This window comes from Denticeps clupeoides, chromosome 16, assembly GCF_900700375.1.
Source record: "Denticeps clupeoides chromosome 16, fDenClu1.1, whole genome shotgun sequence".
NCBI classification, from domain to species: domain Eukaryota; kingdom Metazoa; phylum Chordata; class Actinopteri; order Clupeiformes; family Denticipitidae; genus Denticeps; species Denticeps clupeoides.
In genome coordinates this window covers 6,252,906-6,278,552 of record NC_041722.1, presented here as the reverse complement: position 1 = coordinate 6,278,552, position 25,647 = coordinate 6,252,906, and the positions used below count along the sequence as shown (strand labels likewise).

The 25,647-nt window shown below is 46.9% G+C and overlaps 1 protein-coding gene across 6 annotated transcripts in view; it reads right to left on the bottom strand.

Moving 5' to 3' along the window:
* celf6 (CUGBP Elav-like family member 6) overlaps positions 1 to 9,226 on the bottom strand; it is a 119,476-nt gene extending 110,250 nt beyond the window's left edge. For all 6 annotated transcript variants that reach the window (XM_028957206.1, XM_028957208.1, XM_028957207.1 and 3 more), the window contains exons 1-2: positions 8,930 to 9,226; positions 2,328 to 2,410 (exon numbers count right to left, since the gene is read on the bottom strand). In XM_028957206.1, the coding sequence (XP_028813039.1) occupies positions 2,328 to 2,410; positions 8,930 to 9,179 (333 nt within the window). In that variant the 5' untranslated portion in view covers positions 9,180 to 9,226. The remainder of the gene's footprint in view (positions 1 to 2,327; positions 2,411 to 8,929) is intronic.
* Between the last annotated feature and the right edge of the window lie 16,421 nt (positions 9,227 to 25,647).

Here is a 25,647-nt window from a genome sequence, read left to right as displayed (position 1 = left end):
CGGAGAGAGCTGATGGGAGGGAATGGAGAGGGGGCTGAGGACACTGGCCTACCAGGAGGATAAAGAGGGTCTCTCTGGGCTTTAATTGCTTTTTTTGGGGAGGGGATAGCACAGCACCAATTAGCAGGGCGACTGCAACTGAGTATGAGAAGCTAATTGGCCTGGGCAGAGAATAGGGCATCTCTAAAAGGGAGAGAAAGGTGGTGGTTTTAACACCCCACGGCCCACCGGAGAGTGGGGGAATGACGGAGTGTGCTTAAAGGGAACTGAATTAATCGGCTCCATGGAAGAATCCTTCACTGGGACGACCTAACCTGTCCAAGGAGGCGTGTGGCCTACATGAAAGTCTGTGATGAATGTGCATGTAAATACTACGTCCTATACAATATTGGACAGATCAGACCATATTTTTAAATGGACATGGGGCAGATTCACTAGCACGATATTCAATACATCTTCTGTGTTGTATGTAAATGCACAATAAGGAATAACAAAGGGATGCTTCCTGCTAAAATGGAAGTATTAATTTGATGATGATTATGCAGGAAGACACTGAAACCCTAATAAGAAAGATCCCATAGAGTAATCCACATAATCCATCGAGTTGAACCTGCTGGCTTGGGTTCTAGGCACAAATATTTTGTAATACTTTATAATGTCTTGGTGCATTCCATTTTGAATTCTCAGTCAGGACTGAGGTGGGATTTCTGATTCATAAAGTGGACTCCAATACCCCTGACCTTATAATCCAAGATGGCTGCGCTACACATTGAGAGTAGAGGAAGCTGGTTTTATTAAGTATTATTTACATGCTTTTCTTTTATTGCTTTAGTCTCTTTTATTCATCTCTTCTAGCGGGCCATACACAGTCATATCAAAGTTCTGCTTTTACCCACAAACTACTGCGCAACCACAGCTGCTTATCCAACTTTCTTTTCAAAACTGGTGTGTCAACACAGGTGTGAATATTTTAAGTGTTTTCATATTTAAAGTATTTTGTTCATTTTTGTATTATTATGCAGGAAAAGAGAGAGGAAGAGATGAAGTGACACCTTCACTTAAAAAGAAGCTTCAAAATGGAAGGCAAACAAAATGGAAAGCAAATGGAGAAGTAAAATAATGAACACACACACACACATAAAATCATACACACTTTAGCTCCCTTTGAACTGCCCCACCCCCCCCAAAAAACTTACAACAAAGACGGACGCCGCGCGCTTTGAGAAATGACAGAGAATTGGAAAAGCTCTTATCGCCCGTCCCCTGTGCCCCCCTCAACCACGGCAAAAAGGCAATTCCCTCTCAGACGAGCCAGAAGGCGCTCGGAGCGAGCCGGCCGCGGCACATTGCTCCGGCCCGTCTGCCGGTCTCGTCTCGTCTCGTCTCGTCTCACAGGCTGCTGCCAGAGCCGCAGCGGCATGATGGTCCTCATTCATCGACTGGCTGCTGCACGGCCCCCAGCCCCGTCTCTGCCTCACTGCTTTTATTTTCCAAAGGGCCGGCCACCTGCCTGATGGGCCATTTTCAGGCTCCGCACATTTAGAACCTCAGACTGTCTGAGACACGCATGAAGACGCCGGCCACCCTGGACCAAGATAGCGGCGTGGAGGGAAAAGGAGAGAGAATAAAGGCTGAATAAAAAATTGGGTTCAGAGTTGAGGCGCTTCAGAGGAAGCGAGGAGGATCGGAAAAGATTTCAGATACAGAACGAGGTACTAATCCCTGGGAGCTTCCCTGCTGAAATATTTATCCAGAACTCACAAACACATCTCTCCATCTGCCGTGCAGCGGCCGACGTGGAAAGTAAACAGCGGCGGCGGCGGCGGACCTGGAGCCTCCATCACACACCTAAAGCGCGGCGACGCTCGCAGGGGGACCCGCGAGGTCGGCCCGGAGAAAGAAGAGGAAAAACATGCAATAAATTCCCTTCCCCCCGCTCTGCAAACAGCTGATTATAGGCCTCTACAGAGAAGCCTACAGCCCTCCACGGACCCCCTAAGGAGGTCCTAGCGAGGGAGAGCTGCTGGTGTTTGGGGGCTTCCTCCCGTGGGGGCCTGGAATGCCAATTATTTGGTGTAAATGCTGCACTTTGCCCCACAAATGCTTAACCCCAAGCCAACATCGTTCACAAAAAAAAACAAAAAAAAAAGTCCTCAGAAATAAAGTAAAATTGCCAAAATGCATGATCTGCAACACAAACACGCGCTCTCGCCAGGAAGCGGGGTCCGCTGCAGCAGCCGCGAAGGCGGCGCGGAGTGTCGTGATGCACGTTGGGTGCGGCACCACCCTGGGCTTGTGTGCTGGGTGGCAGGCGGGGGGGCACTTACCCCTGGCAGCGTCTTCTGTTCATGCAGGGCGTTCTGGGCCTTTAGCGCCGACTCCCTGGCACAGTATGTTAGAAAGGCACATCCTGCGGGGAAGACAAGACAGACTTGAGTGGGTCCAAGCAGCCATTCAACATTTTTACATTCGGCCCATAAAATGATTAAAAGGGGAAATTTTCAAGCATGCAAGCTATTTTGTCAATGGATTTTTTTCAAAGCGTTATTATATCTTTACTAGTATTGTTTTTTTTTCAACAAACCTGACATGATAAAAAAAAAATAGATGAGACAACATAAATGCTGGTCATGTAACAATGAATATAATGAAAAAGATCATGTAATATTGTTGACGAATAAAAATTTGACTAAATGTGGTTTACAAAATAAAAACTGACAATGAGATGCTGTTTCCTCTCATTTAATCGCATTATTATTATGCATTCGTTCTGTTTCCTGTGTTTCCCATCCAGTCACACAGATGACATCACTTCCACAATTCCTGTTCACACAATATCCTGGTGGGTATTTAAAATGGGAATAGCCCATGGTGATGATTGACAGCGCTCACACACCATAAATAGCACAAGAATTGTTGCCAGATACGTGATTGTTTCAGTTCTTAATTTCCCAAGAATGCCTCAAAACAACCAACAAAACAGGCCAAACTGTTTGATAAGAACTGCCTACTTTAGGAAGAACCTGCATATTCTACACAAGCAATTTTATTCCTGAAATGTCAAGTTCAAATCGTGCAACAATGTGTGTAAGTTTTCTTTGCTCCTAATGCCACATGTTCATGGCACCAATTACTAGCACCTTTTTTTAAAAGAAAAATCAGAATCCTACATTTGCTTTTTAGCACTGAACATAAATGCTAATCCTGTCAATAAAAAAAAATAAAAAATGATGCAAAATATTAAAAAGTCCATCACCACAATTATCCTTTAATACACACAAGCATTTTGGGGAGCAGTATAATAATTGTAGTGAAGGGAAAAAAGATTAGAATTAGAATAATGTTTAAAGTGATCTGAATATGCATTAACCCTGAGAGAAATGGGACCGTCTGAGAGGGGTTTGGGTTTTGCATTCCAGCATAGTAGTGTTGGGTGACCCTTTTCAGAAGGTTTTTTTTTTTTTTTTGCACCACGCAGCATAATTTCCCATTACTGCATGTCACACCTGCTGCCAAGCCCTCCCATAGGGCTGCAAGCACACACACATACACACACACACACACCGCACCCATCAACCCAGAAGCAGTGCGCTCCGCTCGGGCCTGCGGCCAAGAGAGCTCCCTTTCAACACAACCTTCATCCACCTCCACACGCAGCCTGTTACTCAAGAGGAACATCCTGCCAAACTGCAGCGATAACATGGGGAGCAACAGGGGAGGCTGGTAGGGCTCCTTTCAGACCGGAGCACGATGCATGCCTTGCCAGAAAGCGTAAAATGGTTAAAGGTGCGGCCCCTGGCTTCCAAGTGGGGCCTGCGTCATGTCGGCTGTTGCATGTAAATCATACTGGGTGGTAGTAGCCTAGTGGGTAACACACTCGTCTATGAACCAGAAGATCCAGGTTCGAATCCCACTTACTACCATTGTGTCCCTGAGTAAGACACTTAACCCTAAGTTGCTCCAGGGGGGACTGTCCCTGTAACTACTGATTGTAAGTCGCTCTGGATAAGCGCGTCTGATAAATGCCGTAAATGTAAATGCCGCACGTTGAGAATGCTATTGGTTCAAAAACTGGTTCATGTAAACACCACAGGCAGCCTATGGTCACGGTGAAATGCGCAGGACACTTCTTCACAGTGGTCCCAGAGAAAGCCTTTTTACCAGCGAAACACCAGTTGCAGCATCGGGAGAGGCTGCTGAAGGCTCTGCCATGTTCTTTTTCATGTGCATGAGGATTTTAACACTAGCTGATGTCGGGTTCTGACACGAGAGTGAGAACGTGTTGCTGTAACAGGAGCTTCAGAACTTTCTTCAGCTTCTGAACCACCAGGACGGTTTGTGCATTACTGTGCAAAGGGCTCACAAAACAGAACCAGCGTTTATCTAAGCTGCAAGCAATTTTCTTAACAAAAGCCCTGTCAGACACTGATCAAATATTGATTTACCTAAACCATTTATTGCAGAAGTTCCTCATTGTCATGAAACAATGACATTTTATGTACAGAGAAAGAGACTTTGTTCTCCCATTGTTCTCTAGGCAGCGATACAATATTGTTCTCCATCTGTAGACTTTTGCTGGCAGAAGATCATTCAATAGTTTACGGAGTTGGAAGAGACCAACAGCCAGTTCTTCTGGCACATCTCTAGCTTCATTTTTTTTTTTTTATAATTTCACTTTTGTGTGCTGCATTTTTATGTAGTCCATTCCAGAACAAAGTTACTTTTGGGAACATGAAAACTTTTTATAATTTTTTTTTCTTTTTTTTTTTTGCACAGTACTGTACTTTCACCAGAAAATATTCCTCTCAAGAAAATGCACAGTAATGTTCATATTTAAGTAGGAAACTGAAACGAGAAACGGGTGAATGAGGTGTCAGCTCCACTTTAAACTTTCGGTCCAATACGTCTGTGAAGAGCATTCTGGGATACTGGACCACCAAAGTCCATTCAAGTGTGCACCTGATGCATCCTCGATGAAGCCGAAGATCCGAGAATCTCGGCAATCTCTGTAAAGGAGCGTGTAATGAGAGACCCGGTCATTTCACCACAAGCTGGAGCCTGTATTTTCAACTCCGCTTCGGCTGACCACCGCTGCCAGATTGTGCCGGTTCCATCCGCTTACTGCTGTATTAATTATTGTTGGCGCATTGTTGGTCTTATGCACAACGTTGTAACTGATGTTTATTCAGATTATTTTGATGCTTTGCACATTGGGTGGTTGCACTGCAGCAACATGCGCCGACACTAATGGTCAACGGACACACCGAGAAACTGAGGAGAGCGAGGGTAGGAAGGACGAGCGAGAGTTTCTACTCCAGATTCTTCATAGAGCGAAGCAAGGCGAGCCAAATAGGTCAGGCCGAACAGAAGCTGTAACGCAGAGCGTGGCTGACGGGAGGGCTGACGGTATGCGGTGGCCGCGTAGCGCCGTCTGATGAGTCACACGCCGCCTTAGGAGGACACACACACACACACACACACACACACACCACAGCAAGAGACCTAACACATCACGGCACCACCAGGAACAGGGCTTTCGCTCTCTGGAGTCCCGCCCACATCTAGTTTCAGGAACTGGGGGAGGAAACAGTTCAAACCGAGGAGAGACGGTACGAAACAGGATTTATCCCCGTGTTTGATCAGCTCTTTCTGTGAAGGACGCAAAGACTGCGCGCCGTACGTGAAACCGCTGTCGGGCGCAGCAGGAATCCTTTAGCGCCTTCATCTGCATTTAATATTTTGCCCAATTAGCATCAGGTTGCAGTCATTTCTAAAAGCGCATTAGGAGAGCACACACACACACACACACGAATTTCATTTACATCCCAATTGCCGCTGATCAGGGCGAGTCTGTTTCCGACAGTGACGTCTTCATTTGCTGAAAGATGGTGCTGCTCACGTGGGCAAACAAAGACCAACGGCAGAATGCTGCAAGTCAATAGTGAATGAGGTCCACGGGTGGACCATGGGAGTTTTAGGGCTGCCTTGACATTTAGCCTCAGCAAGCAGCCAATGGCAGAGCAGCGAATGAACATTACACAGAAAACTGCACATATGTACACACACACACACACACACACACACACAGAGACATTCTTCAACTAATGATCACAGAGGTCATCTGAGAGCTGCTCTGTACCTGTCAGTCAACTTAGTGGAGCTGCCAGTCACTGTCACTGGATCCCTCCAACGGATCCGCTGCCGCTGGGTGAACGTCTGCGGTTTTAACCCAATTTGCCAGGCCAGACTGCAGGTTACCAGCTTTGTAAAGATCCAGGAGGATGCCGCCGGACATTCCACTTCCTGTTTGTTTTGTCCGTGTACCAGTCTACCTTTAAAACGGTCTTAGGCACGCAGGAGATATTTCACCGCGACTCTTCGGTGCTTTTAAGGGCCATCGAGTCCATTTGTCTAGCCGTTTATACCCGATTACGCACTGGGCCTGTGCGGTGACAGAAATAAATTATAAATACAGAGCATCTCATGGCTTCTCATCTTTTCCTCTCTGGGGGGGTGGCTGCAGTACACCAGCATGAAAGATCATTGTACTCAGGCAGAAGATTTACCCCCCCGCATGCCCGCCTGGTGCTGCCGTTTCAACACCGACCACCAACACCTTTCAACACCGACCACTGCCAAGGCCTTGCCCACTGCCCGGTTCCCCCGCCCCGGGGCAGCTCCATCATTACCCAGCCACCCAGAGGGCTTTCGGCGGCTCCTTTATAGACCTCTGTTGGGGCTCTCAAGGAGAGAGAGTTGGTCTTCAGGGCTGATACAATAAACCAGGGCCATGAATTAATCATGCGCCACAACCCGCCTCACCTCTGGGTCAACGCACTTCACAAATCTTGGTCAAGGTCTCCGTAGGAAAATAACGCGTACGACTTTATTTGGCATACCATGCAAACACCCTCTTCGAGCTGAACCGTCAGATGACCCCGGGGACAATAAATAAAAAAAAGAATCATAAATGCTTATCTCGAACAGCACACGCACATCGGTCCAAAGCACAGACTCACAAAGGTGTTGTGTCTGTGTCTGCGCAGCACTTGACTGTAATAATGTTGGGATTTACGTTGCTACGTTCTGTTTGATTAACAGACACTTCTGCCCATCATGACACGGTCCCCCTGGAGTAGCTCGGGGTGTCAGAGACAGTAAGAAGTAATCAGGTCCACCCCGCCACTTCATGAATTCACTTGGTTATGCAATGCAAAGGAGTCCTTTTGAAAAGTCGAACAAAGGAATAGAAAAAAAAAAAAGTCTCAAAACACTCAGCAGCACTTCAAGATACATAATGATCTCCATTATTCACATCCACCAATCAGCAAATAATGCATGAGCTCCCCCCACAAAAACATAATTCAGGTCATTTCACAGGCTACATTAGTTTTGGGGTTGCTTGTTGCTGCGGCAGGACAATATGTAATGACATTTCCTGCCACGGCTCTGATTAGTCCATCATACAGAATTAAAGGTTTTTTTTTAAGGTTTGTATTGTGGTTTATTGGGGCCAAAGTTTGTCCCAAGCTAAAGAAAATGTTAAAGAAAGAAACAACCTTACTTTCCATTCTTTTTCACATCTTCACATTCAGGTCCAAATTTCTCTTCAAGCTGGTGAGACACGAAAGCGTGTCGGCGCCCGGTTACACTGTTACTTCCTGTTCATTTGACCCATCAGTATTCTGCCTGGGCCTGACAACCTTTCTGTAAACGGAGCACGCCGGACCATCATTAGCAGTACGCCAGCCACTTCCAGCAACCGGTTCACCTCATGACCCTCATGACCCTCATGCATCCCGTTCTGTATTAAAAGGTCAGAGGTCACTTTGCACTGCACTACTTGGAGGAGGGGTAAACTGTTCTTACAGCTGTTTCAGAACATGTCACAAAATGTTGTCTTCATGGCCCTACCTCGAAGGTAGGGCCACTGTCCACTGGCTCTACACGACCCCGCTCCAACAGGGCCCAGCTTACCCACAAGCCCCAGTGCAGCTGCAGCACACAGACATTTCCATATCTGCACAAGCACCATTTCAAATGCAATAACTACACACGGGCAGGCGGTGAAAATGTTTTACAGCCTGGAATAGCAAAAGTTTATGAGTTCTAAATTATTCACGGCAGGCAGTGTCCGCTGGAGGCGTCGGCCACTCAGCTACCGGTTGAACGCGGGTAATGAAACGGGAGAATAACTCACATGCATAATGGATATCATTACAAAAAAAATCTGATCTTTATTTATTGCAAGGTGTAATCACGTATTAACTTCATTTGCACTAAAACAGTATTTATTAACTGCTCCTATGGGATTACCTTGCACATGTGTGTAAAAATGGACTATGCATGCCTTTTGATGACTACCGCGTTATTTTACTGTGAATAAAATCGTGCAAAAAACAAGTAACACATAAAAATTATTTACTTTTCTTTGATCCATTAGCACTTATTTTTAATATGGACACGTTGTGTGAATGTTGGGGTTGACTCAATTTCCCAACAAAGGATCGTTTTAAAACCCCCCATAGCACATTATTCTTTAAATATAGGTTTTCAAATAATCATAAAACAGCTGATTATTGTCCCATCATTTTCCTCCTGCAGGCCTAGTGAGAATAATTCTTACAATTAAAGCATCCGAATCTTTTCTCCATGGCTTTCCTTGGCAATCTCTTCTAACTGCACCTCCTCAGGGGCACGCAAGGAGGTGATGGCTTTGAGACTGCTGGTGTGATGAGTGACAAAATAAATAAATGCATTTAATACATTCTGGTGTGTAGTAGCCATACTCACGTGGACGCGCACCACTCCCCCTTTTACCCCACATGCATGTCCTGGAAACTGTTTGCCCTCCTCCATGCAACCAACATCTCATGCGAATAACGCGGCGACTTTTGCGTAGCTTGGAAAGAAAGAAAGACCAACCGACCTTTATGCATCCCGGTAAATCTGTCTTTCAGCACTGTGAGTTCGTATATCTTGCCGAATTCCTCAAACAGCGGTTTCAGGTCCTTCTCCTCCAGGTTGCGCGGTATCTGTCCGATAAAGAGCTTGATGGCGTCGTGGTCCTTCATTGGGATGGTGTTCTGCCCGATGGTGAGCCCGTTCATCCTGCCGGCGCTGCCCGTGGTGCTGAATCCATTCTCCTGCTGCACTCCGTTCGCGGTGACTGTAGCCATCTTTTCTACTCTCTCTCTCTCTCTCTCTCTCTCTCTCTCTCTCTCTCTCTCTCTCTCGCCACAGACCCAACTGCACACTCCCCCTCCCTCTCTCTCTCTCTCTCTCTCTCCCTCTCTCCCTACTTCCTTGCTTTTCTGTCTTTCTCTCTCCGGACTCTCTCCTTCCCGGCTCTCGGCTCTTTTGTTTCTTTCTTTCTTTTCTTTTTTTTTTTTTTTGTTTCACGTTTTGTTCCGTGTTCACGTTTCACGGATCCACGTCCCTCATTCCCGCGCCTCGATCCGTTTCTTTCTCCCCCCGTGTCAGCTGCCACTCTGCCTTGTGACGTCAGCCCGTCGGGCTCCTGACTCTACACCACCCGGCTCATTTGCATAATAAGCCCCGCTCGACCAATCGGCGGGCGGCAGGAGCGGGGGCCCGCGGGGCGGAGCGCGAATCCAAACATTTGTGTAGAGGAAGCTCGGGACGATTCGTCACGGGACGACGCGACGTTAGGTGCGAAAATCCAACAAGCTCCACCAAAAACAGCGTTTAAGCTCTACAAGAAGTTATTCGACAGAATTGTTAAAGCATCGTAATCTATTTTATTTCTGACCACGCGGGCTCTGGGAGCCTGAAACCTGCAGCAGCAACGTGTTGCTGTTCATGGTGCTGAAAATGCCAGCAAGGGCGCATTTAATTCTTCTCTATTTCCAAACGTCCCGAACCTGTTCGTACGTAACAAAGTGTGAAGTGAGAAACCCGTGAGGTGAGCTGGTTTGGTGTTTTAAAAAAGAAAAAAAGACAATTCAATATATATTTCGAAATAAACGTGACTGGTGAGAGTTCAAAGTGAACTTTATTGTCGTCCCACCATATACAAGTATACAGAACAGCTACTTCTCTGGCATGTTTTTATTAGTATACTGATTTTTTTTTTAATTGCACAAAGCAACCAGTTGTTTGGCGCAGGAGTTTGTATTCAGCAGTATTTGTAGCTTGTAGCTATAAGCTTGCGTGCATGTGTACGATGCTGTGCTATTTTCAATTTCACTTCAATGACATTAAAAACGTACTTACTCAAGCTAAAAACGGATTTTAAGGTAGCCATCTTTTACATTGGTGACATCTTTGCGCCCATTTAAAGCTTGCAGTGCCCAGTAATTAGTGAAAGTGATTATTATTCTCCCACGGTGCACACAATGAAATGTGTCCTCTGCATTTAACCCCTCAGCAGCAGCATAAGCAGCAGGCAGCCATGACAGGCGCAAGGGAAAACCTCAGTGGCACGTTGGTAGATTGGGATTGGAACTGCAACCCTTTGTTTAAGAACCCCCTTTCTTACATGCTTGGCCTCCACTGCCCGCAATTTACGATCACAATGTGCTGACAGGTCACCGTGCCTTGCTAAGTTGCAGAACTGGATCTTCATGTGTCTTCACTAAATCGTTTATAATAGAATTGTTGCAAAATCACATTCCAGTCACATTTAATTTGCCGTATGCAAACGTCTGTGTCTGTGGTGCATTTTCACAAGGCCTCAGGCTTGCCAGCACCTGTGGAACTTTTAATCTGAGCCCCGTACAGGATCCCAGTGTCTCTGTGATGCATCCCAGTCCCTTCAGTCCTGGGTTCAGTTGCTACATGGAGTTAGCAGCTGTCGAGTGTGTTGCACGCTAACAAAATTTCATCACTTGATTTGTTCACGTTCCTTCGCTCCATGAAGAACCTCATCTCCCTGCTAATGTGAGGGCGTAGGTGCTCATGTGGGGAAAAGACATTTTAAAAGGCTCCAGCAACATCTGGCAACGCGTTGCCTCTGTTGCTTTCATTTATTTCTTTTCCATTTAATCGTGTCTTTGTAGATCATTTTTTAAAAAGATCCCGTGGAGTTTATGTGCCGAAAGTGGTATAAAAGAGCAACGGGTCCCCTTGTCAATACCATCAGAGCCATTCATTTCCATAAAGGCATAGCTAATTTAGCTTCGGTGCCGCTTATTGGTTTTGTGATTTTTGTTTCCCTCTCTTTGTCACAGCTCAGCAGGGGGGACTTGCAGTCACAGCTGCAAAGATTCCCAGAACGTGCGGCGGGGGAAATACAGGTAGCCTACCATCTTTTTTTTTTTTTATGTTTGTTTGTTTCCCCTCATCATCCTGTCACTCCCGAAAAAAGGGGGCGAGGCGTTGCACAGCTCAGGCCTGTCAGGGTGTGAGGAGCAGGTTTCTAACCGTGCAGCCGGAGGCCAGGAATGCTGCGGTGGGCGGGGAGCATGTGAGTGGAGCCGGGCGACGTTTAAGGACAGGATGGAGAGAAAGACTGGAGGAGGCTGAAGGGAGGGAGGGTTGAGCAGGCGATTCGGGGCCTGCCTGCTCTTTATTTCGTCTTTCTTCAAAGCTTCCGTGGCAAAAAACGTCACATGAAATATGGAGGGCCAGGAGTTCACATATGCTGCGTGAAATCCCAGAGAGCATCACACTCCCGGACTGAGCAGTTAAAAGTAATCAAATGCTGAAGGGCAGCAATGCGTCTCTGAAAAAATCATAGGCCTATGAATCTTTTAGCTTATATGTGTGTGTGTGTGTGTGTGTGTGTGTGAGGGAACAGTGGGATAAAGGCCCATTGAAATTCTCTGTGTTACCTTGAAGAGGTGTGAATGAATTGGAGTGCATTTCTCACTCACTCACTAAAACACACACACACACACACACACACACACACACACACACAGGTGGGGCTGTACAAGCCCTCACTTTTTTTTTCTCTCAAGGAGAGCAGAAACATCCCTCAGAGGCAATAATTTGCTTTCAAAACCTCGCCCCATTGAAAATTCCTTCTGCTTGTGCACAATAGGAGCACAATTGTTCGTCCGGCCCGGCCAGTGTTGGAGGATTTTAGGTTTGTTCATTTTCCTCTTTTCAAAGACAGGATTACCTCTCACTGATGAGGGACTTTTATCTTCCCCGGCTGCCATCCAGCCTGTTTAGTCGCTGGCTGTTCCGCTGAATGACAAGCAGGCCTCTCGCTGGACTCGCCGTGCTTAAAACTTGCATTGTAAATCAGGAGGACGAAGACACAAACAGTTTTATTAGTGTAGTGCAATCAAATGATAACTGTAAACATATAGACATGGCATAAGTGAGGTTTTATTTTTATTCATTTTTTTATTCTTGTTTCATGTTTCGGCCAGCAAGGCCAGATGATGTATCATGCGGTCGTGCTTTTGCTTGTGTGGAGAGCAACTCTGTCTCCGAGTCAAATAATTAACAAATAATTATACAAATTAAATGCCAGGTGAAGCTGGGAATAAATGAGAGTGGGCCTGCACAGACATTGGTAGGCCATTAGTCATTCAAATGTGTAATGAAGGAAGCAAGTCGGTTGTTTAATTAGAGCGCGGATGAAACCCCGTCACCTAAAACCAAGTGTGCGTATGCAAATGGCTGCTTTTTTTTAATTCGTCCTCAATAATCATCCGGGGCGTACGTGTTGCTGCAGACCCTAGTGAGTACAGCTCAATTCACAACTCCCGTCACGAGACAATAAGATAATGGGACAGAATTCAGTATTACAGGCATATTTCTTAAAAACAACCTTTAAATGAGGAGTCGGGCCACGAGCATGGCTCCCCCGTCTCGGTTCCTCTACTAGAGCAAGAGCACGAGTCCATACAAAATTCCATCATTTGCTGTTTGGATGGAGGTGGATAGGTTAATAGTATGGTTTACTTCATTTTCATACTCGTAACACTTGTGTCCTGTGCATGTGCAAGCTCCACCTCATCATTGAATATTTTAAATCAAGTCCAAAAAACTCACTTACACAATTTAGCTTTACCATTTATTTCATTATTTGAATTAAACTATATGACCTGTTTGATTTTTATTTAATTACTGTGTAAAAAACATTTAACAAATAATGTGATTTCTCTACTAGTTAATTGCTTGTGCTTGTGTGGCTTGAAGTAGCTGAGCCTGGTGGTCAGGAAGATCACAGCAAGACTTACAATCAGTTGTTACAGGGACAGTCCCCCTCTGGAGCAACTTAGGGTTAAGAGTCTTGCTCAGGGACACAATGGTAGTAAGTGGGATTTGAACCTGGGTCTTCTGGTTCATAAGTGAGTGTGTTACCCACTAGGCTAATTGAGTAGTGTATAGTAAAAGGCACTGCTGTGCAGTCACTGACATATTTTGTTCTTTGTCTGTCTATGAAGGTGCACATGCAGATGGACAAATATGAGCAAACAATGCATATAAACATGTATGACATGCACAGCAATAGGTTGCAATAAATAATCATAAACCAATAAAATGCAACGTGTCACAAAATCATAGGCAATTTTATGATACAGTCCCTGTTGCACAGATCTAGGTGAAGAGATCTGTCCGAACCGGGGGGAGGATCCCGGCCCCGTTGTGCCGGAGTGGCAGCTCGGGGGGGTGAAGCGAAGCAGAACTCCTCGCGACGACAACATCACATAACGTTAATGGGAATCTTTACGGCGGCGCAGGCTTGTCAGCCCTGTGCTATTTTTACTTTGGTGAAGGCCCAGCAGGATCGGCTGTGTGGCGTTTGAAGCCGAGGCTGATGAGTCACAAACAGCCTCGCTTTACCAAGAGCCCACACGCATCTAGTTCACAAGCTGTTCAGTCACACATGCTCCTGCTTTTTCATAGCGTAGCTCCTACAACAGCACGTATGCGAAAGCCAGTCTATTTAACACATACTTCCATATACACTGTATATACCCGGTACGTTTTGGCCATGAGAAGAGGCCCATTTTCAGACTCGTTGAACATTTGCTGGGTCTCTAGGCCCCACCCCCTTGGGCTTTGGAAGCTTTATAAATAAGCTCCATTGCATGAGTGACTGTGAGTGAAGGAGCCTGGAGCGAGGAGCAGGGGTATATAAAATCCATGGAAATCCATGCAGTGCCGCCGTACCGGAGTGTGATAGGGTTGGTCGATCACCGAGCCCCCGGGTTAACAAGCCAAAATTCTGCCGAGATCCTCGTCTGCCTCAAGTTTTCCAAGTTTTTTTTTTTTTTTTTTTACCCCTCCCTGTTTGAGTGTGTCATTGGAGAGGAAATGATAGATAATGGGGGGGCTGGGACGGCAGGGTACAGATGAAAAAAAGTGGTTAGCAATATACAGCAAAAATGTATTTTATAATTTCTTGTCACTCTGAGTTGTATTTGGCAATTTTTATTTTTTTTCTCGGCTGGCGGCAGTTCTTTGTTTAGTCTTGATGGGTTCTTTCCCAGGTGCTGAATGAAGATTGTGGTGCTTCTACACATGCGTTTCAGCGCAGCAAGAGAAAGGAGTATGATTCACACACCAATGGCAATGTGTGATAAAGAGTAGCTTGGCAACTCCGGGGCTCGTAGACTGCAAATCAAGAGCGCGCCTGTTCATTTCATACTTCCCAAAGAAAAAGACGGGACATTTTGAGCTGCTTGCCTCCTACATCACCGCAGTGGTCACCAGAAAATAGTTTTCACATAAAAATAAATAAATGCAAGCATGCATTCATGCAGTCTCAGCGTCATAAAAAAGGGAACAAAAAAAGAACATTAAAAATGTTAGTGTTGGTTAGTGTTGCTGCTCGGATGTCCTCTATGGAAGGATGTTCCGTAAAGACATTTCTGCTTGTGCCCAGTTTTGCTTCTTTTTCCATTGCCTTGAACGCTTGGTACTCTACTGCAGTTGTAATTCACTGGCATCATTTCATGCAGGAAAGGGAGAGAATAAGGGAAGAACAACCTATTCACGACAACCTATTACTGCAAAATGAAGTGAGGGGGAAAAAAAACATCAGGATGTTGTTCTGGGCCCATAGGCATAGTAGATGTAGTTTTTTTTTTTATTTTCATATTATTTTTATTCTATTGTTTCTGTCACCACAAAGACAATCTTGATGTTTTTATGAAGGTGAAAAAGGGAATAGCTGATAGTAGTGATTGAACGGAGTCGCCAATCTGTCTCGTTTCAGCCCAAACCTGTGCAGAAATACAATGTGTACACATCTGTGGAGTAATTCCTACTTCTGGTTTCATTGGAAAGTAAGGGTCACTGGTGGTAAGATCAGCTGGATAGCACAGAACAGTGCACGGGTCAGTCCATCGTACCATCATGTCTGTCCAGCAATGTGGGTTCCTTCTACTTGTTTTGTTAAACTGCAATAGGAATGGCAACATGCACATGATGACCTGTAGGTTTATGTCATCCAGCTTTTACCTTGAGCATCTCTTGGTGCAATGAGAATGGGACTCAAAAGTAGATTTGACTATTATAAAATGGATGGAAAGATATAAAGATATACAACATATATAAAAAGTCTCTTCACCCTCATTGTAATGAAAACATTGCTTGGGCTACATGAATATACCTACAGAAAATGTCTGATAACCGGTGATGTTTTAGGAATAGGTGTAGAAGGATCAATTTGAAATCATACTTGCCTTTCTTTTTACTGGATTTTTATGCTCAGATGTTCTCACAAACCCATTCTTCCATTGCAGAAGTCAGGTTCCTTGTCAGCTTGGGGTCTCTAGAGGTAGGTGAAGAGTAAGAGTTTGCCCTCTCACCAAACTTTTTCTTTTCTTTTTTGTGTAAAACTTATGGAGATCAGAGGGCATACCTGAGCTCTTCAGTCTGCCTCCTTCCACCTAGACACTATCAGGACTAATGTCTGGTCCAGTGGGTTCGCTGAAGCACTCCTGCAAGTTAATCAATTCTGAGCCATCTGTTTCCACACACACTCTTTCCATTACCACCAACCCCCCCACCATCCCTCCGTCTAATTAACTTTCTCTCTCTCCCTCTCCCACTCTCGGTTTCTTTCGCTCTGACTTTGCTGGTGCTCTGCTCCAGTAAGGGTGAAAGGAGGGGCTTTACTTAAAGCCAGAGAGAGAGAGAGAATGAGAGCAAGAGAACGTTCCAGAGAGAGCAGGGTAGAAGGGGTCAGTAGAGTAAATGGAAAAAAAAAGAACATTTTAATTCAGACTCATATTTAGCATGTGACACGACGCTCGCCGCCAGCCTTGCTTGGCTCTTCATTGTTTGATGATGACGTTATTAATTAGCATGCAAGCATGAAGGGTCCTTAGTACTTTGATAAAGACAAGGGACATTTGCCATCCTCGCCATGTGGAATATGCGAACTTCATTTGGTGGGAATGCTAATTGCTGGGGGGTGTGAGGGATTTAATCAAATTGTGGAGAACAATTGAAAATATTCTCCAGGCTTGAATATAAGAAAGAAGAGGCATTAGTGAGACGTCAGACACACCAGAGAGTCTATGAGCAAATTTCATTGTGGATGCTTGTGAATGAGAGTCAATAGTTCACCAATCTTGAATAAGCATATTACCATATTCCAAAGATGTCTACAATGGAGATGGCACCATGAAGAAGTGGTATCATGAACAATTGAAAATGAACGTTTGCCAGATTGGGAATTTTTTTCTTGGAATTTGAATTAAACTAAATAAGATAAGTATCTAATCTCATTTAACTGCTGCAGCTACATATCACATACACTTATGTGTATGTTTTTGACACTGAAACAGTAAAATACCTAGAATCATTATTGACCTTACCTTTTGTGAAGTATCGACAATCATCCAATTATAAACTTCCTTCTGTATCTCTTTGTCTGTTTATTTCCCCACCATCCTGAAGACATAGTTAATTTGACCACGATTATGCCCCAAGCATTACTTGCATTACAGCCCTTTGTTTCATGGACACATCTGTACAGTTCTAGAACAGTCGTTTCATCATTAACATCCCAGCTCAGTCAAACGAGACCAGAGAGGCCACCTAAAATCTTATTTGTTGCTGCATGAAATATTTGGAGAACATTTTCCTGTGTTCTTTATCTCAAAGGGTTGGGTGAAAATTCAATTTGCACAAAGGAAAATAACACTCATCTAGCTTTAAAGTCTTTTTTTTTTTTTTTTAAAGACTGCCGACTGCCCATGCCAAAAGTAAATGAATAAATATTAGCGAATGAAGACAGGCAAGGTCTAGCCAAATTTGGAATAAAGTGGCTTAATGAGGCGGCGCTGTAGAGCATAAATTTAGACAGGCGTCGCCAGGCATGTATGCATATTACGCTGAAACATTCACATTGGCTCATGCGCATTTGAAAATTGTCCCGGTGAGAAAATGGTGGAGTTATTTTTAATTTTCCGACTGCAGCTCGTGGGGGATTATGTGGCTGAGAGGGAGTGCCTGCACGAGAAAAGATATTCATTCCCTGACACCCATTAATGGAGATGGACGGTGTCCGCGTGTCCCGCGAGCGCCCAGCGCCCCGGACCTGTAGGCCGTCCGGGGGGGATTCTCATGATTGCTGCGCGCAGTAAACAATGCAGGGGAGTAAGTTACAGCTGCCTGTCAGCCACTGCAGTAATTTATGAAGGGGGGGGGGGGGGGGGGGCGGCGACGCCCGCTGAGCCCCGGAGGGCTTTCCGCCAGCTGCCGGTCGCAGCCACGTGACGCAGGTGCCGGTCAAAATCTTTGAAGCAGAGTCTCGCCATTCCTCCCCCCCCCTGAATTAATATTTCAGTTCCACACAAATTGGATTTGTGGAATGCGTGAGGACAGGGGAGACGGAGGGGTGGAGAGGAGGATAAATGTGGCCTCTGAGAGGGAACTGATAGCAGGGAAAATGGAGGGAGGGAAGAGAGGCAGACAGTGTGTGACAAAAGGGGAGCGAGGGGAAGCGAAAGTGTTTTGTGCCTCTGAAGTGGCCACAGGAAGAATCGCATCTTTGATTGTTGCTGTTGTGAAGGTGAACGCCGGGCCCTTCCCCAGAGAGGCTTAACCTTTTCCAAGCGGAGAGGGGAACAGCGTGACATGACCTCCGGCAACGCTGGCATGTCACGGGCTAGACCAGGTGGGGAGGCTGGGGGTGGGCGCCTGGGTGGCTGGGGTCTCAAAAGCAGCCGTGTAACCCAACTCAGTACTTGAGAGTCGACTGAGAGACTGTGGAGAGACTGGGCGAGACACCTCCTGGGCCTGCTGGAGGGTAAACAAAGGAACTATAACTGCATAGAACTTCGGCAACTGTGTTGTGTATGAACGGTGTCCATTAGAGGTGTGAACCTTCACTGGTCTCACGATTCGAGTACGATTACAATTATCAATGAATCACGATGCATGCCATACATTTTTCTACATTTCTTCACGTTATGCTTTCATATATGTAATTGAGATGAGTGTTAACGCCTTGTTCACATGGACGTCTGAACCTGGACTGAACGTAGACTGAACACAAACCATTTTTGGAGCAAATCAAAGTGTCCACACAGGCATTCGGCACCAGTGTTCAGTCAGTTGCATGTTAGGAATGCATCAGTTTCTGCCAAAATCCAGAGGAGCGTTAAACAGCGATGCATTTGAATGCAGCTACAAAGCGCAGCAAAGACGCGTATTGTGCTCAGAAGGCATTTGTTTCAGTCATCGATATAGGCCAGGTTAAACTCCTACCTGGAGTTGTGCTGTATCCGTTTCGGGCTGCCACAGTCACTACCAGTGATATAATTGATAATATAATCGATTATGTTCTGCACTGCATTGATGCATTTTTAGTGCATTGACCATGAGATTAATTTTAACACCCCTGGTGTCCATTTTTTACAAATGATGGTTGTGAACATGCCTCTGTAGACACAACCTACTACCACTACACTCTGCGCTGATTCTCAACAACAGCCTGGAATAAGGTAGAATAGACTGGATTTTAGACACTCAGCATGTCTGCTGGCTGAAGTCACAGTTTGTCGTTTGCACTGGAATGGGAACAAATTAGTTTGTAATTAACTAGGAATCTGTGCTAGTGCATTTAATTTGTAGGAACCGGCACTGCACTGAAAGACACTATAATTCTTCCAGAAATGAGTGCAACATACTGCTAAGCTTCTCAGGGTTTGGGCAAGCTACATAGCAATCAGCCTTTCTGTGTTCACTTGTGGTCATTTCCAACAAGCCTGATACTGTACTTGATCTGACATTGATGAATGTGTTGTCTGCTTAAAGACATCCTTTTGATGCCTAGCAATATTAAAATATAGCCCAGAGAGAAAATGAGCTGAAGGCACAGAAATGATAACCCCCCCAAAAAAAGAGCTGGAGAGTAATGGCCAAATGGAAAATTGGAGGATGAAGAACTCCCCCAAAGGCATCAGTTGACTTATCTTTTATGTGCACATTTGCAGCAGGAACTACTATACAGAGTATGTCTGAATACATTCTGAGTACTAACCGAACTAGTTCAAGAAGGGAAGATGACAGAAAAACATGCATATTGCTGATGCTATCATTGAAACCTGCGCCACTTTACTGACATTGGCAAGGTTCAAAGGTCAAGGATGGAATAAATATGGCAAAAGTGAATTTAAACGTAGAGATTCACCCAGAAAGATACATAGAAAAGCAATGTCTGATCAACACATACTTCAGAGAGAATTTGGCAATTCAATGGTTCAACAAATGTTACGTCTCCCAGAAAGGGGACCCATGTCACATCAAATGCAGAACAAGAAAACAAACCAGGTAGAGTTGAAGGATTAGACATGCAGAGTAGCGCTCGGTGCCTGCCGTTTTTGGGGACGGAGGTCAGGACTGGGGCACAGCGTTGCCCTGGGGCCGGTGTAAAATATGAAGTCTGTCATGTAATCCCATTAGACACAGAGCACCTCTTTGTCTGATCCTGTCCCCTGTGTGTGAGTGTGCGCGCTCGTCCGTCTGTCTGTCTATTCATCCATCCATCCATCCACCCGCCCGCCCGCTCTCCTCTGGGGCTGAGGCACACTGGCACACAGGGTTACCTCGACCGCTGCGGCAGGAGAGAAGGAATGGAGGGAGGGACGGAGGAGAGCAAAGAAAGAAAGATGGATGAGGGAGGGGGCGGAGGGGTAGAGAGTGGCAGCTTGAAGCACACACTGTCACAATCTATTTCACGTCTCCGCAGCCCACATTAGACACATTGTCACAATAATTACATTTCTGCGTATTAATTGACGACTTGTAATGGAAATGGGAGCTGTCAGGAAATGTATCAAAGTACAACAACTGTTATAGCGCGAGCGATAACAAAACAAATATCATCTGGACAAATGAGGGAGGGAATTAGACGTGATTGATGAGCGGGGACCTCAGCCACTCGCTGCCGCATGTGTGTTTATGTATGTGTGCGCTGTGGGAGTTATGTCATTGTGCGTCGCTGTGCCGAGCGTCTTGTTGGCGTTTTCCGAGGGCGTGTTTGTTTGCAAGTGCGCCCGCGTTTTTTATTCTGTGGGGGAAATTACACCGGCTAATAGAGCAGGAATGAGGGATTGGTAATCCGTGGCGGAATTGAATTAGGGTGGAATAATTCTTATTTCTATAATACAAACTAGAGACCGTTAGAGGGGCTTAACCCAATTAACTCCGAACGCCCCCCCACCCTCCTCCTACCATCAGAGTTTACTTATAAGGTTATCAGCAAATGAGAAGTGTTGTGTTACCAATTTATAATCAAATCGGGTGTCTGTTATTAAACCTCATAATGCATGAGAATTTCCACCACTTTCTGCTCATCATATATGCAGAAAATGATTATGTTTCCTCTTGGTCAAAAAGAACCTCCTGATTGGAAGCTAAGAAACAATATAAACCATTTAGCATCACTTTTATTGCATTATAAGTTAGCATTATAAGTCTCAACCTACCCACATAGAGCAAATCAATTCATTACTTTCCCGGTACGGTAAAATAAAAGCAGAATTACTCACATATATCAAGTGGGTTTTGAGGAATTCACAGATGCTAATGTAAAAATGTCTAATGGTAAGTGGGAAACAAAATAATCACGATATTTTCATGATATAATTTTTTATTTTCTATGTCCATTATTGTCATAAGGAGTTTTGATATTTTCAAGGCTTCCTGATAAAGCAGCATTCAGAATTCAGCGGCAATCAGGCATCATGGCCATCATGGGCAGTGGTGGCCTAGCAGGTAAGGAAGCAGACTTGTAACCGAAAGGGTTGTGGGTTCAAATCCCGAACCGCCAAAGTGCCACTGAGGTCCCGTTGAGCAAGGTACAGTCCATACACACTGTTCCCCGGTGCATCACAATGACAAAACTTTCACTACATCTGATGCCCTGCTTGGTCTCCAGGAATGATGTCACAACTACCATCTCTCAGCACCGGCCACAGCTGGCCTCGGGAGGAATGTCACATTCTTGCTGAGTATGCAGCAATAAGCAACCGTAGCCAGAGCTGCCAAACGAAAAGTGACTCTTCCCTGTGAAGGCGGGGTTGGAATTATGGGTCGAAGCCGAGGCTGGAGTGCAGCCACTCGTGCTCGGCAGCGAATGAGAGGAGGACAGGTGGCGTGTCGAATTCCTTCGTCCCGAGAACCGCAGGATAATTCTTGCGGTGGGCGTGGCAAAGGGGCATCTCATCAGGCTGGTGCCCCAATGCCCATTCCTCTCAGCACTTGGAGCAACAATCTCTTCTTCATTGTTTCTGGCATCTTTATCCAAAACTGACAGATGGATCTTAGTCCCTGGACACAGGGACACACTAACACACACACACACACTGCTTCAGTCACTCAGTCAGTCTCTTCCTGTCATACACACACGCACAAACTCCAAGCCACTCAAATGTGCTTTGGAGGGGGTTGGACAGCTGCTCTACCACTGGCAGAGACTCCAGTACTCGGAGAGGCGATAAGGCCACCGCAGTAAACACTCCCCGCTGCCTTTTCTCATTAGGACCGCGCCGCAGCCGGCGGGAACGGGGGGCGTCGGTCCCAGCAGCAGCTCCTCGCCGCCTCCCTCCTCTCTCCCAGGAAGCAGGAGCGAGAGAGAGCGGCCCGGACCCCCGCGCTTCCCCGGGGAAGACGGGAAATGTAAATTGTGGGACGCGGGGCTCGTTGGCTGCAGTCTGGAGCGGTCTGATAGAGCCTTCCTGGAGGCTTATTTGATTAGCTTAATTCCATCCTCGTGTGGTCTGCTGCCGCAGTGTTCCTGGAACATTTGCGAGAGCATTAGTCCCGCAGTTAATGAACAATTTGTTCTGGTGAGCAACGAAGCACGTGCTAAGTGCGCCATGTGCAGGGTTTATCGAGCTTTGCGTAGTTGCAACGCCTACGCCGGAAGAGAGACGAAAAGCTGAACTTGTGCCTCCAGCGTTCTTTTGCCGATTCTCTTGGTAATAACCCAATTTTACGGGTCTCCTCTGCAATGTGTTGGGGTTTCAGAGGAAGTCAATGTTGAAAGATGCTTCAGCAAAACACACCGCCAAAAAAAAAATAAAAAATGACAGCGGCGCTTCAGAGCCGAGTGATAATTACGGTCCCTTATCCTCGCGCGGATAATTGTCCCAGCGCCACACTTCACATTGATCATGACGGCACATGGAGAGATGCTGGCGAGCGGCCGTGGCCGAATGTGACAGCATGGCTCCGTGAGACAGAGGATGTCAAGTGACAGGAGTGGCTGTGCATTGGAAACGCAGAAAGTCATTTCACAACACCCTCTCCACATTTTATATCTCGGTCCTCAACCAGTTCAACTGTGAAATTAGAATACAAATGAATGGCAGAGTCCCACACACACCCACCCCCACCCAGAGATCTCGAAAGAAATCCAGTGATGGGGGAGAAGGGGCTCCTCAATAACACAGGGCTTGGGTCTAGCCCTCGTAGACCTTTTCTCTTTCAGCCCACAGACGCTCACCTGCCCCATTTACAATGGAAACATCTAGATTTACAGATATCAATTAATCACCTTCGCTCTAATTACAGTCCAATTAACCTCTGCTTCAGTGTGCGTGGCCGCAGGATGGCCAGCTTTTACCGCCCTGCTTCCCTAGTCCACTCAATCACGGCACAGCAGAGAAAAGGCCAGGAAACTGTCACAACAGGCAACCCTCCTGGCCACCAGAGGGCACCACTGAAGTGCCACTGTCCAGAGCCCCACGTTCTGCATCCTACTACTCAACTTTTTGGCCTCTGATGCTGGATCTGCCTTTTTGGTTCAAGACTTTTGTCCATTCATCTTGTAGATTTTGGATTACTTTTGGAGTGACTTGCTAGGGCAGTGGTGGCCTAGCAGTTAAGGAAGCGGCCCCGTAATCAGAAGGTTGCCGGTTCGCCAAGGTGCCACTGAGGTGCCACTGAGCAAAGCGCCGTCCCCGCACACTGCTCCCCGGGCGCCTGTCATGGCTGCCCACTGCTCACTCAGGGTGATGGGTTGAATCCAGAGGACAAATTTCACTGTGTGCACCACATGCTGTGCTGCTGTGTAACACAAGTGACAATCACTTCACTTTAATTTAACTTCATACTGCGGACGTTACGGATTACCTGCATTCTACCAATTTTGGCAGTGGTTCTGGATGTATGTGTGAGGGTGTTGTTGCCTGTTTACCTCCTTGTAACTATGTTAATCTTGCCTACAAAAGCAAAGACATACAAGGAGGTGAAAATCTGAAGGAGGAGGAACAGGTCAACGGTGTCTTCCGTGCAAAAAGAAGAAACGATGGATGAAGCGTCGCGTCTCAGCAGTCAGTGGACACGACGTGATCCATTCGCTCAGGGGCAACTTCCTCTCTCAGAACAGCACCGAGTACCCGGAAGAGAGCGTGGCGTGTCCGGGTCTCAGTATTCCCGGCAGAGTGGAGGGAAGCGGGCGGGTCGCCGGATTGGGGGGGGGATTTACGGCGCGCCCACAAAGAGAGGCTGTTAACGCCACATGTCCGCTGTTTTACGACCGGGCCCCAAGGCCCTAATCGGCTTTCAATTAGCAAGTGAGCTGCAGCTCCGTCGCTGATCAATAGCCGGCCGGCCGGCTGCCCGAAGGGCCCGCTGATACAGACGGGCGAGGAGGACAGCGAGGGTTACCCAGGAGGCCGAGCAAAGGAGCTGGAAGTCTGTAACTTCCCTCTGACTGTCAACCCTCCTCTCCTCCAGTACCTGCTCATACAAGATAAGACTCGGAGAGAAAAGGAAGGCTGAGTGAAGATGGTGAAGTCACCTCAGATTAATTAGACCCAAGCTTGGCTCTTGGGCAGCTCGGTCGCTCACGAGCAGGAAAAGAGGGAGCGATTCCCAGCGTGGAGGAGGAGAGCGGAAAGTTGCCAAGGCAGACCGACGTTCCCAGCGAAGCAGAGCTCCCAGCCCGGTGCCTAACATCACACGTGCTCGTCAAAAGCCGTGCTGTCAAGTGGAGACCCCGCGTTTTTCTCTCTCCTTCCTCTCTTTATTTTTCTTTTTTTTTTTTTTTTTTGCTCAGCACAGCATTTTCCGAGATCCTGAGACTACTGGAACAGTAAACGTTGGGGGTGAAGCGGGTGCCTCTGAAACGAAGGCTGGCAGAGGAGACAGGGTGGCTTTGAAGGCTCCACAGCAGGGATGGGGGCTGGTGGTGGTACAGCAGAATTTGCATAGAGTTGTGAGGGTGGAGGCGCGCTAGGCCTCTTTGAAGGCGCCCCAGCAGGAAAGCGAGTGAGGACGAGCGAGGACGGGTGCGGGCAGCGGCGAGAGAGGGGGGGAGGCGGCCAGGTACGACTCCTCTCCACATCTCTGTTCAAAGGCGCCATCAAAGCCTGGCAGAAATGTCAGAGCTGCAGGCGGGGGACCGGCCTCTGAATGTCACTGCCTCTCGGGTCACTATACATCGAGAGAGCGAGGGAGGGAGGGTCGGGCGAACAGCGAAACGCAGACGCGGGTTCGTAGGAGAGCGGTTATGGGTGCGCGGGGAAGGCAGGGTCTCCGGGGAAAAGCGGAGGTGGAGAGATCAAGACCACGACCACGGCAGCTCCTGGTAGCATCAAACAACGGGAAACATGCTGCGACGCGTCTCACACACACACACAGGGAAAAACACAACTAAGCAGCGTCCTGAGATCGCTCGGTTCTCGCCTGGAAGAGTTTCTGCGGGATTACAGGAGCAGCACGGCAGGGGGGGGGCACGCCGCTCTCTCTCTCTCCACAGGCCGCCAGCGCGGGATTGGCCGGCCGGGCCGGACGCCGGGCGCCCGGGGCGGGGAGAGATGACGGAGGGCAGAGGGGGTTATTTTCGGACGGACACCGGTCCATTAATGCAACCTTCGGCAAGGAAGACGCGCCCGGCCTGCCGGCTTGACGGACAGACAGATTGAGAGAGAGGGAGAACATGACAGACAGCTGAGAAGGAGACAGGAGAGATAAAGAGGGGGAGGAGGAGGAGGAGGAGGAGGAGGAAAAGACGGCAAAAGGCACGGTAGAGGATAGCAAAAAAAGAACAGCCAGCGACAGACAGAGAGAAGCGGGGCTGCTGGGAAAGAGAGATTGTCACATCGCAACGTCCTTGTCACCGAACAGACAGGGATTGACGTCTGAGCGTTGTGATGGAGCGAGACTGATATTCCTGTATAAACACAGCGGAGGGATGAATCGATGGCCTTTTAGCGAGCCGCATCCTGACGGTCGCGACGGCCGGGCCGCGCC